This window comes from Tenrec ecaudatus, chromosome 1 (assembly GCF_050624435.1).
Source record: "Tenrec ecaudatus isolate mTenEca1 chromosome 1, mTenEca1.hap1, whole genome shotgun sequence".
NCBI classification, from domain to species: Eukaryota; Metazoa; Chordata; class Mammalia; order Afrosoricida; family Tenrecidae; genus Tenrec; species Tenrec ecaudatus.
The window spans coordinates 64,162,137-64,178,981 of NC_134530.1; the positions used below are offsets into that span (position 1 = coordinate 64,162,137).

Sequence of the window (16,845 nt, forward strand, 5' to 3'; positions counted from 1 at the left end):
CAGCTGTGAAGTCACTGGTCTCACTGAGCCTTGTTGCCAGGGTCTCTCCTGGGTCGGCTGGAGCATTTTCTTCTGCTGAAATAAACCCTAGTTCTTGTACTGTCACCTCCAGCTAGTTCCTGGGAGTTGTCAGAGGTTGCATCTATGGTTAAATTGCCCCACAAAGGCAGGCTTTTCTTCCCTCCCTTGGTCCATGCCCTCAGATTCCAGTCAGAAAGAAATCGCTCAGACCATTGCTAGGGCAACAGACACCAAAGGCTGTGGGACATTTTCTCCCCTCTGCCTCCAGTCTTCTGGCCAGCAAATACACTTATCAGTCCCCATGATGACTAGTTCATTCATTCCACGGATACTTTTCTCTGTCAGGTACTCATTTTTCAGGAGATAAGACCCTGGCAAACTACTGCCATGGGCCGAATCTAGCCCCTGTCAGTTGTGTGAATAAGGTTTCTTTGGAACAAGCCCCATCCATTTTTGACATACTATCGATAGCTGCATTCAGTGACCACATTGGCTTTTCCACTCTTCACCGGCAGACCTCCTCCAGATGTACCATTTGCTGGTCATGCAGCCTCACGGCAACCCTGCAAGGAGAGAATTGTGGGACTTGTTCGGAGGAAACTGAGTGTCATCGAGTTCAGGTGATAGAAAACTAGAGAGGCATCTTTTCAAAAATATTTAATGACAGAAATATTTCACTACCCAATAAAGTGAGGAAAGTATGTCACTAAGCAATTTATATGATATGTAAATACTATGTAAACATTTGCATATATGCAGTTAGTCTCTGGTTGTGAAGGTCCAGTTTAGGAACAGCTTATACTGGCCCTTTAATGTTAGTTGTTAGTAAATCTGCCATCACTTTGAAATGACTGAGCCAACTCCTATTTGGACTGTGTCTTTAACTGGGGACTGCCTACCTTCTAAGGAACAGCCTAGAAATAAATGCACCAAAATGTTAATAATGTTTATCTTAGTACCAGGACTATGGTGATTGTAATTGTATTTAATTTTAAAATCCCCCCCAAGTTTCTTCAAAGTGGCATTATTTATGTAAGAGATAAATACATTTTATAAAAAGGTGGGTCAAGTGATGGGATGAAGTGTTCCGTAAGTAGTAAAATCCTGGGGAGACATGTTGCTGTAAGAGGCACCTGGAGGATAGAGAACTCTCGGCAGGACGGGTCCTGTGAGATTCTGGCATGACAGGAGCCTTAGGCATCATTCTTGGACCTCTAAAAACACCCACACTCTCTTTAGTCCAGTCTTTTCCAACTCATAGTGACCCTGAAGGACAGAGAACTGCCCCATAGGGTTTCTAAGCCTGTAGCAGACAGCCTCATCCGTCTCGGGCAGAGCAGCTGATGGGTTTGAAAGGCTGACTTTGGGGTTAGCAGCCCAACACTTAACTGACTGTGCTCTTGGGATTCTCTGTAAAGCAAGTGAAAATACAAGTATTGACCTCATGGGGATGATTGTACAGATTTTTTAGGACCATCACAGCTCTGAAGTAAATACACGATCACTTGCAGAACACACTTAACGCAGCAGTCTTAAAGTCAGTAAATTCATTTGCATTAAAAAATGCCAATAAGTGCCAATTGTTAAGCCTTTGCATGCCAGCCATTGTGCTGAATGTTCAGCGTTTACATCTAACTTCATAATATTCATGGGAGAAGAGAACCTGCCATCTAACACTACAGCAGCGGTGGGAATGTGTGGCCTGCAAGCCATACAAAGCCCATGAAGTCATAAGTGCCAGCTAACATCACGCCTCACCAAAGAAAAGCAGTGCCAGCCATCACCTGAGAGATGAGTTCATCAAATGTTGGACCCTATGGCCCAAGAATGACGTTTTAAACATCCAAGGGCAGGAAAAGGGCTCTCCACCCCTGCTCTACAGATAAAGAACCAGGGTTTAGCTCTATTGGCCTCTCCAAATGCATGCTTACTGTCCTGCCCCTTCCCCATTCCTTAAAGCCATTTCTCATAGGTGGACACCCCTGCCTTAGTTGTTAGTTGCTGTCAGCTCCAACTCTCGATGCCCCCCATGCCCCCATGTGCACCAGAGAAGTCTACTCCACAGGGTTTTGTTTGTCTGTGGAATCCCATCTCCAGGCCTTTCTTTCAAGGTGCCTCTGATGGGTCCAAACACCAGCCTTCGCACTGCTCTGCACGTCTCCTCAGCCTTTCTTCTACGTGTTCTTCCTTCCTGTCATCTATCACTGGTTGCTCAGTACTGGCGTTAGGTTTAAATTGACACCCCTATCCCTTATCCTTCTAGTCTGGTGCAACCACATGAACAAGGCACTGCCTGAGCAAGAGACAGGGAAATGATGGCCCAGACCTCACTACAGCCCGCTCGCTTGGCTCACCAAGCATAACTCATAGAACGGAATGCGTGAGCTTGCTGTCCTTAATTTTCTATGGCTCAAAGGTTGTTTTTGTTTGTTCGTTTGTTTTTGGTTTCATTTGGTGATGTGTGACTGTGGGGGAGGCTGGTGGTGACTTGCTGCTTTTCAGCAGTTCTGCATGATGAGGGTTGCAACTCCTCTCGGTCCTTTTGGGCACAGATTGATGGACAATGTAGACTCTGAGTCTGTGAGCTTTTGGTTACTCTAAATGTGCCACATCATTGGCAAGGAAAAATCCTGTTTTCAGAGTAATTGGCATCATTACAGGTCTCCACTCTGCTTGGTGCTGGAAAGAGAGAGGGGCCAGCTAAGCACTGGGATAGCAGAGAGACTGCATATTACGGGATGGCCACCTGAGCCAGTGCAGAGCGATAAGACTGAGTTTGGATTCAGTGTGAGGCAGGGCTGGGAGACGCAAACTCTCTAACTGGAAAGCCCTCTAGAGCAGTGGTTCTCAACCTATGGTCACAATCCCTTTTGGGGTCTAACAATCCTTTCACAGGGGTCACCTGATTCATAACAGTAGCAAAATTAGCTATTAAGTAGCAACAAAAATAATTTTATGGTTGGGGGTCACCACAACATGAGGAACTGTATTAAAGGGCCACGGCATTAGGAAGGTTGAGAATCACTGCTCTAGAGGGAGGAAAGTTAGTTCTTTGCCTTCTGTTAAGGATGGAAAACAGACCCAGAAGAGGAAGTCACCTGCATATTGGGTCTTCTCCATCCAGACCAGGGCATAGGCCCTTGGCTGATGGGGACTCTCCACCTGGCAGCCTCTTTGTACAGAGGACTTTCTCCCAGCTCCCTTGTTGGGGCTGCTGTCCCCCAGCAGGGCCCCTTAGCCCTGCCCCACCAGACCAGCCCTCCCAGAGGCCCCTCAGAGGTGTGAGTCCCAGGCACATAATTGCTCCTTCACCTTGCTGCTTTTAATGACTGTCTCCCAGAGTTCACACAGCTGGACTCTGTCTGCGCCCACAGGTTAATCACAGGCTTAGTAAGTCAGAAATCAAATAAACAAGCCAACTCCCAGCAGCTGCTCCAAGGAGAAGAGAAGAGTGGTTTCCGGGAACCTTGGGGCCGAGACAGACCTGCCCACCCGGCTCTGCTTAATTACCATCTGTCACTCTCCTGGGTCAAAGGCCTTGTCATGGGTCTGGGAAGGAGGACATGGCTCCTGGGCACACAGGTGACACAGGCTTTTGTGACCAGCTTGCTTTAGATGACTGGGCACCCACAGGTCCTGGAAAGCCCCTGCCCCGTGTCCTCCCTGCCGATCACCCAGCACGGTAGACACAGATGTGATCTGGGTGAGAAGGACTACCCTAGAGTGGCAGAATATACCAAGAAGTTCTAACTTTACATGCTCACTTTGATATCTTGGTACCAGGCTGCTAGGTGAATCATTTTGAGATTCTTTCCAGATCCAGGAGAGAAACTGTCAAGACGGACTACTGATGTCTGCCACAGAAAAGGATGAGGGGAATGGTGGCCTGTGTGTTGGGTTACCATGCTGAGCTCAGCTCAGCCAATCCTTAACTCCAGCTCCGTGTGGGTCAACATGATGGTGGGGAGAGATGAGTACATGAGAAGCCCCAATGTTCTGGTCCTCCAAAGGCCAAATGCCCACATACTGAGCATCCTCCCCAGTTACAGAGGCAGATGTGAGGCAGGAGAACATACGGGAAGATGAATGCCATCGGCTCTAGCCCTGAATCATGCTGCTCACCATTCAGTTCTTCTTGAGTTGACCCACCTGTCTATCCATGGACAGTGGTTTGGTAATTCAGATCCATGAATATGCAACACCAAGGGCAAGTCCATGCTCTTTATTCTCTAGAAATGCCCAGTGTTGAAGCTGGGAAGGGCAGGCTGTGGGGTTCTACCTGAATCCTGTGACGGATGGAGTAGGACCTGGATGGGCCAATCTTGGGTCCCAGGTGCCTCCCAGGTCATCCCACAGTGAGAAGCCTGGTAGAGGCCCTCAGACAGGACTTTTGTGCCAGCCCTGGATAGCCCAAACAGCATGTGCTCCTGGGGCTGTAGGATAATATGGAAGCCTGCCTGCTGACTAGGAGCACCAGGGCTGGAAGCAGAGCAGTGCTTCACAGACCTAGGCTGAGAGTGGCATGGGGATTTGATAGTCCTGGAGCAGACAGAATCTGGCATGAAGGCGGCAAGGGCATGGACATGTTGACCCCTAAAGGGCTTCCTTTCCACCCTGCCTGAACCATGGCCTCCCATGGCCCTGGCTCGTTGGGGTGGTGGGTGGGCTCAGTGGCAGCCACAGGCCTTGACCACCATGTTGCGGTGCTTGCGCAGGATGACGTTGTTGCTGCTGTCATAGTAGAGCACTGAGGTGGCGCTCAGCTTGGTGGGCGCGCAGCATGCCTTGGGGACGGCATCCGGCTTCATCAGATGCACCTGGGGACGGCAGGTGGAGGGACAGAAGAGCAGAGGCCTGAGCATCAGGCTTCTCTCAGGACTGGCCCGCCGACTCTCAGCCCCACCCCAACCTCCCACCATCACCACACCTCACCCCTTCTTCCACCCTCTCTGGTGGTCCCAGCAGGTGCTGAAGGGCACAGCTGCCTCTGGAGATCCATGCCCTCAGGGTGCAGCGTAAGCTCCTGGCTTGGTGGACCAGGCTCTCTGTTCCTGGGCTGCCCACCATGTCCATTCCTGCTGACCTGGAAGCACCTGCAGCTGAACCTACTGCAAGGAGCTTTCTTTGCAGCCCCTCAGGCCCCCAGGGAGCCATCCACAGTGCCTTCTTCATGTCCCCCATCACATCCTGTCCACATTGTGTGTGGGTCTCCCTCCCCACAGAACATTCTAGATGTGCCAGGCTCACCTTTGCTGTGTTCAGCACGATTAAGTACTTGGTGCCCTCGTGACAACTTCTGAGGCAATACTATTGTGTGCAGAAGAGGAAACTGAGGCATGGAGGCCAGGGCTGAGTTCAGAGTCCCAGGGTAATTTGGTGGTGGGACCGGGACATGGCCTAGGTCAGTGATCTCTCTACCACACCCTAAGGCAGCTTTGACCATCACAAAGAGCCTGCTGGCAGAGCCTTTTCATCCCCCAGAAAGACTTCACAGAATGAGCTGCCATTTATACCTAAGGTCCCCAAGGTCACACTGTTGTCCACCAGGGTCAGAGAGATGGAAGGACATCTGCTGCCCTCATAGGAGCTGCTGAGCAGACTCCAACAGCAGCAGGAACCAGCCTCAGTCACTGGGGGCCGTTCTGAAGAGGCCACGTGACATCACCCACCTCTGCCTGCTGGGGAGTTCTCCAGCCTGGGAGCCAGGGAGGGACACTGCTGAGCTCGACCCTTGAGAAGAGTCAGAACCACAGGCTAGAGCCCATCTGTGACTCTCAAGCAGAGTGTCATTGAATGAGTGACAAAGAGATGCAGTCCTTGATACCTTCTAGTACCAACCCGATTGGCCTGTGGCATCTGATGGCCATTCTTTCCCTCCCCTCCTGAGCCATGTGCATGTGGGACAGCTACTCAGATGCTCTGTGACTGGTGGGCCGCGTATCCTTGACTAGCAAGCTCACATGCCCAGGCCTCAGTGTGCCCCTCTGCCAAGTGGGTGCAGTGATCCGTTTCTCGTTTCCAACACAAACATTGGCACTGGCAGCATGGAGACTCGGAAACATCCCAGCCACAGACATGGCTCTCGTGGCCTCAGTGGGGAATGGCGGGGCAGAAGGGCAGCATTCTAACCAACAGAGAGCGCATAATACAGTGCTGGGCAGGAGGTGCTGACCACCTGTGCCCAGGGGAGGGCAGAGGGGAGGCTTGCAGGGTGCTCCAAGTGGAAAGGCACAGGGTGTGGGACTGTATAGCCTACCCCCACCCCCAGGCACTGGGAGCTTTCCAGAGACATGTGGGCAGAGAGCTCGGCAGATGGTTAAAGAGGGGCTGTGTGTCTCAGACCAAGGTCTCAGCCTTCCTCCTGGGGATAATGGGAAGGGACTGAGCAGAGTGACAGCAGATTTGGCCTTGAGGAAGACTACAGGCTGCTGCTGGAGGTTGGCCCCCAGGGGAAGTCTGGGGGAACACGATTTCTTCTCCTCCATCAAGCCCCTCACAGTCTCTGCCCTACCCCCCACCGCCAAGTTCCTGTGGCTCCTCTGTGCTTGCTGCTGGCTCTGGCTCTCTCCCTGGGGGCTCAATCTAGTCTCTGGCCTCACAGACTAGCAGTCAGTGCCCCTCAGCTGCCTGGCTTCAGCTTGGACCTCCTTCCCAGAATCTTGGGTCAAGGACTAATAACTCAGAGGCTGTGGGGGCACCAGCAGGCGCAGAGCACTTACTCTATCAGAAATGTGCACTGTTTGACGTGGATGTCCGTGTGTCTGTCTATGTGGTCATCTACAGACCTTTCAACATGGAGAAGTCAGCCTCTCCCCTCCACTCCAGATGGGCAGAGCTTCTGGCTCCAACCGACCCAGCCCCTGGAGCTCCAATAGGACCTCTCACCGACCAGGCCTCTGAGGAACAACCTATTACCAGCCCTTTCCCCTCCGCCCCACTGGGGCCTTCTCTCCAGGAAGCCTTCATCTCCCAGCTGCTCAGGCGGCACCCAGCCGGCACCGGACTCCTCCTTGCTCTGCCCTCCCCCACCACACAGGGGCAATTTGTGGCTGGGCGCTGTGATGGGACCACTTCTCACTGTCCAGCCACGCCCTGTCCAAGCTGCCAGCACCTCTGGCCAGACGCCCATGGCCATCTTCCCCAGGCAGTGAAGGGGCGGGGCGGGGCGGAGGGCCAGCGTCTGGGGAGGGGCAGGCGGGATCATCTCTCCCGACCCCCCTCCTCCGGCTGCAGAACCACATGGCACAAAGGGCAGGCGGGCAGGGTGGCTCCACTCAGGTCTCAGCGCGCTCCGCCTCAGTCTTCCAGCACCCCCACGTGTCCAGCGGCCCCTGCCCCCGAACCTCTGGGAAACTAGCACTATGGAAACCCCAGCCACTTCTGTCAATTCCCCTGCTTCCCCTCTACAACACACCTGTCCACTAGGACCCGCTAGAGGCTCTGTGACACCAGGAACAGCTGTTTCAGAAAGAAGCTTGCTCTACAGAAGCACCCACACAGAGAGCCCTCGGGCAGCAGCCGGAAGCCCGCCCGCGGGGGGAGCCTGCAAAGGCCCATCAGAAGCCCGCAGATGGCACCGCCTCTGCAGGAAGTTAGAGTCCAGGGGGGCCGTGGGGACCCGCCCACGTGGAAGCTGACCGCAGCCTGGTGAGCCAGTCACGGAGTGTCGGCCCCTCGCCTGCCATCTGGACCCACGCCCCGCCAGGGCTGTGGCGGCACGCTCACACGTTCGTGCGTGCGTCACAGGTGGACAGACGTGAGAGATCATGCGCGTGCATGTCTGCTGCGCGGTGTGAAGTTAGCTACCTGGGTAAACTTCCTGCCAAGGAACCTCCCAGAGAAAGGGCAGGTGCGCCTTCAGATCTGGGCTGGATGAGCCCCTCCCCTGGGCGCCCCCCTCCCCCCAGGATGTGGGCAGGACCAGGGCACTGACCAAGGACTGCAGGATGGCGTGGTTGGTGGCGTTCATGCAGGAGTCCAGTGGGAAGGAGCACTCTCCCTCACAGTAAAAGGCTGAGTAGCCCTGGGGGGCGATGACCCAATCCTGGGGGGAGGAAAAGGTGAGTCTACCGGGTGCCCTACAGAACCCCTCCGTCCCCCACTGTCTCAAGACCACCATGGGCCCCTGGGGTATCCAACACCCTCTGGGTCCCCCCACCACTCCAGAAGCCTGACATCCACCAAGGCCCCTAGGTCAGGCCGGGCCCAGTGATGCCTCCCACACCCTGTCAGCCCTCTGCCGACCTCCACCCCCAGTGCACCCGCTACAGCGGTCCACACTGCCTCAGTTTCCCTGCGGCCGCTCTGAGGGTCAGTTGGTGAGGTTTCTCTGGGTTACCGTTTTCATAATGAACAAAATAATTCTCGTGATCAAAGAAAGCCCATTCTCTCCCTTTGTTCCGGTCCTCCGGGTCCCTCCCCCTGGAGACAGGCTGAGTGAGGGTGGAGGCTCAGCTGTTGGAGAGGAGGGGAGGCACTTACCAGCCAGCCCAGGTCCTGGAAGCTGACATAGAGCTCGTGCCTTCGGCACACCTGCCGCCCACCAGAGCCATGGACGTCATCTGTGGGGGCAGACAAGGTCAGGTCCTTTCTGGGTCTGACTCGGAACAGCTACTGCAAAGGGCTCCAGGGAGGGGTGCCCCGACGGCGGACACACTGGGAGAACCACTGGCCTCATGAAGCCCAGAGAGGACCCCCCCCCCCACTCCGCCTGCCCTCCACCCGTCACCAACCAAACAGCAGTCTTGAGCCAGAGGATGGAGGACAAGGAAGTCAAGCAGGGGCTCACCCCTTGGGGTGACCTTCACACAAAGTATGGCTCCTACCCAGTCCCAAGAAGCCAGGTGAAGACTCCCAGGTGGAAGGGGGTGGGGGCAGAGGCTCAGCGCCTGAGAGGGGGAGGAGCTGCATCACGTGCAGGGCAAAGGCCAGGACCAGGAGACCCAGCTGAAGGAATACGGAGTCTGAGAGTCCTGTCCCACCCCAGGTCCCTGCATAGCCTCTGGGGGAGAAGGGCTGGGGCCTCACCAAAGACCCCCGGGAGCCTGTTGGGCTGTGGCAGCTCATTGGTTCTCTTCGGTGGCCGCCTCTTCAGTGGCCTCACCGCCCTAGAGGTGCGGCTGGGACTCGGGCTGGCTCGGAAGAAAGTGACCACAAAGGGCTGTTTGGGACCAGGTGCCTGGCGCCCCAGCAGACCAGCCAGGCCAGGGTCCACGCTGTGTCCTGAGACAGAAAGGGCAGAGCAAAGTCAGTGAGGGTGCAGCAAGGACATCTCTGACAGGTCCAGGCAGCCCCAGCAGCACAGAGGCTGAGACCCAATTAGCCCCAGTAGCACAGAGGCTGAGCTGAGTCCACCCCAGCATCCTGCAGGCAGGTCTGAGAGGCAGGTGGGTGGTCATTAGGAACCATTAGGAGTGATGACCAGGAAAACCACCATGTGTAGAGTCGTGTCCAGGTCAGTAACACACTCCTCTCGCTCAACCTGTGGGGTGAGCCTGCATTTAATGTTGCACAAGACACTTCAGTCACAGGCAGGTCCCTCAGCACCAGGGCCCCCATGGCGAGGACTCTGAGACCCTGCTCTATGCCCCCAGATTTCCTTGGTTGTCTGGTTGTGCTCTCTGGGTGCCCCAGCAATTGTGGGGACTGATAGTATTTAATGGGTGCTACTTTGATCCCATAATTAAGACCCCAAGTCTCAGGGGGTGGAGACATTTGAACAAGTTATTGCCCATTGAGATAGGCTTAGGGTAATGCTGGAGCAGCTGCAGCAGGAGTATGATTTGGGAACAGTGCCAAAAACTCAAAACAGCCATTGAGTTGATTCTGATTCATACTGACCCTAAAGGACAAAGTAGAACTGCCTCTAAGAGTTTCTGAAACTGTAAATCTTGAGGATTAAAAAGCTTCATCTTTCTCCTACTGAGAGCCTGGTAGTTTCAAACTGCAGATCCTGTAGTTAGTAGCCCAATTGAATGCATGCCACACCACCAAGACTCCTGGGAATAGTGCAACCTGTGCAGTTGGGACTTTCTCCCAAAGCTGCTGAACAGCTGAACATGTAGGAAACAAACATTAGCTCCGGGAATGTAGACACCATGAAAAACACCTTGTTGGACTTTTTTATTTCCATCATTGGGAAAGAAAGTTGTAACCCTGGGATGTTATAAAATGAAGTCATGGTTTTATTTTTCCTTTAATTGGCTTTGAAGAGCCTTAATAGTATAGTAGATTGCACATTGGTCTGCTAACCAAGGTTAGCAGTTTGAAACCACCAGCTGCTTGATAGGTGAAAAATGAGGCTTTCTACTCCTTAAAGAGCTGTTGTTGGAAACCCACAAGGGCAGTTCTACTCTGTCCACAGGGTCGCTGTGAGTTAGAATTGATTTGTGTTTGATTTTGGTTTTGCTTTAAATAAAAATGGTGCTTTCTCCCACAGCTGCTGGAGGGTTGAACGTGGCACAGAAAAACAAGCATTAGCCCTGGAAATGTAAAGATGCAAACAAAGCCACCTTGCTGGCCTTTTTATTACCCAATATCTTTTATAGTGACACTATAGGGCAGAGTAGGAACCTTACAGGGTTTCCAAGGCTAGAAATCGGCAGGAAGCAGCCGGTGGGTTTGAACCACCAACTACTTGATTAGTAGTGGGTGTTTTAACCATTGTACTGCAAGGGCTCCTTTCCTTGCATGAAAACTCAAAACTCATTCCCACTGTGCCACCAGGACTCCTTACACCGCACTACAAAACAAAACTCACTGCCATCAAGTGCATTCTGACTCACTGTCACCCTGTATAGGGTATGTGAGTCTGTAACTCTAAGGGAGACAGATGGCCTCATCTCTCTCCCTTGGGACTACAGGTAGGCCTGAACCGAAGACTTTGAAGCTATCAGTCTGATGCTTACATGACAGAACCACCAGAGCTCCTCCCTTGCACTGAAATACAGGTGCAGGAAAAACTTTATGTACCTGCTCCATTGACCTACAGATTTATTTGCAGACACACTTAGGAACAGATCTCACTCACAATGCCTGTCTTTAGCTCTGGGAAGGGACAGACTGCCAATAAAACCACGTTCCAAGCCTTTTTATTTGGAAATATCCTCTTCTGTTTTAACTGTAAAAGCAATGTAATAACCACAGTTTTAAAAAACAGTCTACTCCTAAGCTTTATCATGGAGCCCAATTGGGTTATAATTGCAAGGTCAGCAGTTCAAAACTACCAGTTTCTCTGAGACAAAAAATAATAAGATGAGGCTTTCTACTGTAGAGTCAGAAACCCACAGCAGCAGTTTTGCTCTGTCCTACAGGGTTGTCATGAGTTGGACTAAGTTGAGGGCCTTCTCCCTCACTGCAGCACATACTCTTTCTTCGAAGTAATTTTAATCAGTTTGTTTTTAAGTTTTACAGTTGTCACCACAACAAAGACGCCTGCCTGCCTGCCCTGTCCCAACTTTTTTACATCAGTTTGAGGGGGCTTTTAAAAAGCAGGTGGGAAAAAAATGGAATGAAAAGATAATGATATTGTTTTAACTTTTTGAAGCCCCTTTGTATTTTTCCTAGTTGTCAAAATAATTCTCAATAATAAATATTTCAAATATGAAACATTGCTTAGAGTAGACATAATATGTTCTTTAGCTATTAACTTATTATTAGACATTTAGGTTACTTCCTGGCTTTCATTAAAAAGGTGAATATACAATCTTTTAAAAAGTTTCATCTGAATTTTTGTCATAATGACTCAGGATGAACAGCCCATTTTTATGTCTCTTAAAACAAAATATTGATGAGTGCTTCCTTTGTACAAAACACTTCCGGAGCCTCCCCAGGAGAAGAAGTAGAATGAGCGATGCTGGGCGGGCCCACTGAGGCCTCTTTCATGCAAGCGCTGATCAATAAATAAAAATAAATAGGGGTTAGTATCACAAAAAAAAATATTGTGCTCAATGTGCAAGAGAGCTTTAATGTGGTGGAAGCTCTCATGTGCACACACATATACACAACCACAGGTGCCCATGCATGTACATACATTATAATGTATACACATTTTAAAAGCATATCTGCTAGTCCCAAGTGGTGGTTATTAGTTGTTGTTATGTCAGCTCTGATTGATGGAGACTTTCATGTAATAGAACACATGCTATGTAGTTCTGAAACACAACCATGATATTTGATATGTTGGAGGTCACTTTTTAAATGTGTTGATCCTTCTCATCAAGGTTTTACCTCATTTTTGCTGACCAGTATGCTCCACAGCAAATCTACAATAGTTCACCATTATAGACAATAGGGCAAGGATACTACTTGCCTGCCCCACCCACAGTTTCACTCAAAGGTCAGCCCATAAGCCAGCAGTTCAGACCAGGTTTCCACTGGTCATCATTTGACTGCCAATCAAATGACCCCAGAACAACCTTTGATCGATGACGTCAACACACACACACACACACACACACACACACGAATGCACTGGGCCACTTGGAAGCTCACTGTCAAGAATGTAGACAAGGGCTACAGAGGCAGGGAGGGCGTTAGCTGCAGGAGCTGGGAGAAGCCATTCGGTAGTTCGGGTCCCAGCAAATCAAATGTATGAGGAAGCAGAGCTCAGAGGACACAGGAGCCACAAGGAGAGCCAACTATGTACAGAGCTCAGGGTAGATGATTGAGGTCAGAGGGTTATGGGAGCAGACGACAGCAGGGAGCTAGTGGCCACCCATGCCAGGCTACCAGTGGGGGTTCCAGCTCGCCTCCTATTATAGACTACAGGCCATTGATAGGCACAGGTGGGGTGTGTATTTATAGAGCACTTCCTGGAGGGCTGCTAGCACCCACCACCTCTCCTCCTGCAGCCTCTCTCAGCAGCCAGTTCTATGATACCACTACCCTATCACCCCCCCTGAGACTGTCCTGCTGTCCTGTAGGGACGTCTATATGGCTACAAACAGCAGCGAGCAGGGAAGAGGTTGGGATTCAGGGAACTAAAATGGAGCAACAAAATGAGAGGGCCCGGAAGAGATGTCAGAGGCGCCAAAGGGAAACAGCTATGTTTGAGACGGTGTTTCTGTCCATCACACCCTCGCCTTGGCGCATTATTCACAGGACAAGTAAAATGGTGCCTTGGGTGCACTCTGGGAGGTACACCGTTGTTTTCTACAGATCCTGATTAGATGTGGGGAACAGAAAGATTCTCCCAAGGTGTCTCCCCCAAATCTATGCCAAACCCAGTACTGCTTGCGACACAAGGTAAATGACTGTACACTAGAAGGTCAACGAAAGCAGGTCAGAGGTTATTTTCCTTAAGGGTATCCAGAGCAACCAGACTGTATAATCTGACTCACCCTCAGTAGGGCCCACTCCCTTCTGGTATTGTTGCCTTGAAGGAGTGCCCAAAGGCAAGCCCGGGACCACTCAAGGATGACTAAGCTTTGACTACTATATTGAGTCTAGGGTCCACCCATCTTGCCACATATGTACCCCTATTCCCTCCCTTTACTATTGCATGTACACCTCTAAGTTGTCCCTTTCATATTGCTTGTATTGCCTGTGTTACAACCCCTTCTCATGACGTACATTGTTATCTGTAATCAGAGGGCTTGCATGCCCCCAAAGATATGTGAGCTTTGGTTAGAAATAAAACCTTATGAGAGCTCTCTCCTGTCCTCTGGTCCCCCATCTCCACGTGTACCACCACCAAGAGGAGCTGAGGTGAGCATGCTACTATGAAATGTGCCTGACTTGTTTATTTTACTCTCTCTCTCCCATTTCTCTATGACTTTACTATAATCTTTATATACCTTAACCGTACAATTGCACCTACAGAACCCACGATTAGTTGTGAGGGCTGGCTACCCCTACACTGAAGTATGAGGAAAAGCACTCCACCGACACTCTTCCTATGTGCCCTTCTAAAAGGCATATAAGGTGATGTAATGTGAAGCCCTGCATTGTCTCCACCCATTACAGAACATACACAAAGTACTGCTCTGTTTTTCTTGTGGTTGTAATTAAAACTCAGATCCCGGTTGAGAGAACAATGTATATCCGGTGTAGAGAATCGGAGGGGCAGAGGAACCTAGTCAATCTGCTTGTGAAATGTGCAAATGTGTAGACTGACTTCCTCACAATGGAGTGCTCAGAGGTTCTGTGGAGAACCACCCTTTCCGGAGGGGATGGTGGACGTGGTTTCTTACATGGAGATTTGCTGCATTGGCCTGAGGTCCGGGGAGACTGCAAAGGCACAGCCAGTGCACTTTTTGAGGTCGTCCACTGTCAGGCCTTCCCAGAGCTCTATTAGCGTCAGTCCCCGCTGGGGGTCCACGTTGAACACAGCCTTTTCCGTGATGATTCGGTTCACACAGCGCTTCCCTGTCAGAGGCATGGTACACTTGTCCACGATTTTGGGCTCCTTTGCCTTTGAGCAATGTTCCATGGTGACCACCACTCTGGTTTTGGGACTGGACACTAAGTCCATGGCACCTCCCATTCCTTTCACCTTCTTCCCGGGCACCATCCAGTTGGCCAGGTCCCCATATTTGGAAACCTGCATTCCTCCCAGTAAGGTCAGATCGAGGTGGCCCCCCCGAATCATGGCAAAGGACTCATCACTGGCGAAGAAAGAGGCCCCAGGAATAACAGTGACTGTTTGGTTGCCAGCATTGATGAGATCAGCATCTACCTCATTTTTTAATGGGTACGGCCCCAAGCCCAGGATTCCATTCTCACTCTGAAGGTGGACAGTTATGTTGGGGCTGATGAAGTTGCTGGCCAGCAGAGGGATTCCTATGCCCAAATTCACATACATGCCGTCCTCGAACTCCAGAGATGCCCGTTTGATGATTCGGGTCTTCAGATCAGTGGCAGGGGTGTGCTTGTCCACCCCCTCTCTTTGGGCCCACTCAATTAAGTTCTCATACTTCTCTCCCTTTATCAAACGGTCTACATAAATGCTAGGGACATGGATTTCCTCTGGGGAAAATGATCCAACATCCACAATCTCTCCAACCTCTACCACCGTGGTGTTGGCAGCTTTGCATATGGGTTGGTTGAAATTCCGGGCGCTTTTCCTGAAGATAACGTTGCCTTCACGGTCGGCCTTCCACCCTTTCACCAAAGCATAATCTCCTGTGATGGCTTCCTCCAGAAGATAATGGTGGCCATGAAACTCCCTCACCTCCTTGGCCTTACTGATGACGGCCAAGTGGCCATCGTCATAGTACCTGATAGGAACGCCTCCTTCCTGGACCAGGGTGCCATAGCCTGTGCGGGTGTAGAACGCGGGCACCCCAGCACCGCCTGCTCGGATCCTCTCGGCCAGTGTGCCCTGAGGTGTCAGCTCAAGTTCCAGCTCCCCAGTCAAGTACTGGTGCTCGCAGAGGGCGTTCTCCCCAACGTAGGAGCAGATGATTCGGCGGATCTGCTTGCTGACCAGTAAGAGGCCCAGACCAAAATGCTCCAAGCCCACGGTGTTACTGACCACAGTGAGGCCCTTCACGTGGGTCTCCAGCAAGGCCCGGATCAGGTTCTCTGGGACCCCACAGAGCCCGAACCCGCCCACCAGGACGGTGGCATCGTGTGGTATATCTTTGACGGCTTCTACTGCGTCTGCGTAGAATTTGGCTGTTTGGCAGCAGTGGGGGCTGCTGGAGAAGCAGAGAGCACAAGCCGTGGACAGGGCGGGGGCAGGGGCGGGGGTGGTGGGCCCTCCCCCTCCCCAGTGGCCCACTAGGGCCCCAAGCCGTCGCCCCGTTGAAAGAAGGCGGAGCGCAGCCATGCTGGGTGGGCGGTCTCAGGGGTGGAGTTAGAGGTATATCCGGAGCCGGCTTAGGGGCGCCTAAGCCACTGCTACATCATAGAGCCGGGCGCCCACAACAGTGACATCACAACAGTGACATCACCGCAGTCCCAGTAGTAAGAATGGAAGACCTAGAGGCAAAAGGGAGGGGGGCCCTGTGCGTGTTAGGACATACCAAGCTACATGACAGACGGGACTGGAACTAGTGTTGGGGCTCTGAGTGTGCTGCTCACCCTGCCATGCACTGCAGGAGAGAGGATTCTGGGCTAGTGTCCCCAGCCCCACTGAAGGAGAAAATGCTGCCCTGTGGCCAGTCCCGCCCCAGATACCCCCTCCCCGTACCCTCATGTCCATCCCCCACCTCCCACCCCCACATGCAGCCAGATCATAGCTGAGCACAGGGCCTCTTTCAGTGAACAGATTCACAGCCCCTTCTGCCCCTGGCTGAGTCTGTGGGGCCTCTGCCAAAACCAAGCCCTTGGGGCTTCCCCAGACCTGACAGCATCCATCGAAGAAGCACTGGAGTGGCATATTGAGACTGATAAGGGTGAACAAGATTGGGAGTGGGGTAACAGTGTCCCTCGCTGAACATTCTCCTTATGATCTTGTTTAATCTCCTTGAGATCTCCAAGAGCTGGTACCTGTCCCTCCCACGACAGCACCTTGGAATAGCTCAAGTTCAGCCCTCCTGTGATAGCAGGGGTGCTGGCCTACCTAGTCATCGGTCTTATGTCCAGAGCCCCCTAACTGGGAACTGGTCAAGGATTCTGCAGTTTTCCTTTATCCCCACCAAATCCTTTCCCACAGCTGCAGTCGGGGTCTGGGTCCCTCTAGCACAGGGGCTGGAAAAGCAGCAGGGTCTCCTCACTGGGCTCTGCATCCTCATACTCCACTGGACTGCTCTGGTCAAGGTCAGCAGCTTCCAATGACTACCCTCTGGTCCCATCAGCCTGCTCCTAACAGGAGCACTCACAAAGGACCTACGTTCCTACTGGAAAGGCTTCTCTTGATAGTTGGGCCACCTTGCTCTC

General features: G+C 52.0%; 2 protein-coding genes across 2 annotated transcripts in view; both read right to left on the minus strand.

The window, feature by feature from the left end:
- Positions 1 to 3,405: 3,405 nt before the first annotated feature.
- Positions 3,406 to 16,845, minus strand: part of BMP8B (bone morphogenetic protein 8b) — a 31,807-nt gene continuing 18,367 nt past the window's right edge. Inside the window, exons 4-7 of the mRNA XM_075539302.1 lie at positions 9,049 to 9,243; positions 8,503 to 8,582; positions 7,955 to 8,065; positions 3,406 to 4,838 (exon numbers count right to left, since the gene is read on the minus strand). Of these exons, the coding sequence (XP_075395417.1) occupies positions 4,689 to 4,838; positions 7,955 to 8,065; positions 8,503 to 8,582; positions 9,049 to 9,243 (536 nt within the window). The 3' untranslated portion in view covers positions 3,406 to 4,688. The remainder of the gene's footprint in view (positions 4,839 to 7,954; positions 8,066 to 8,502; positions 8,583 to 9,048; positions 9,244 to 16,845) is intronic.
- On the minus strand, positions 14,210 to 15,793 carry LOC142434609 (succinyl-CoA:3-ketoacid coenzyme A transferase 2, mitochondrial-like). The gene has a single exon (XM_075539293.1). It carries the CDS (start codon positions 15,791 to 15,793, stop codon positions 14,210 to 14,212), a length of 1,584 nt encoding a protein of 527 aa, XP_075395408.1.

What these genes read in the sequence shown, in the direction of transcription:
- LOC142434609 (XM_075539293.1), bottom strand. Translation starts at nt 15,793, where the DNA reads ATGGCTGCGCTCCGCCTTCTTTCAACGGGGCGACGGCTTGGGGCCCTA.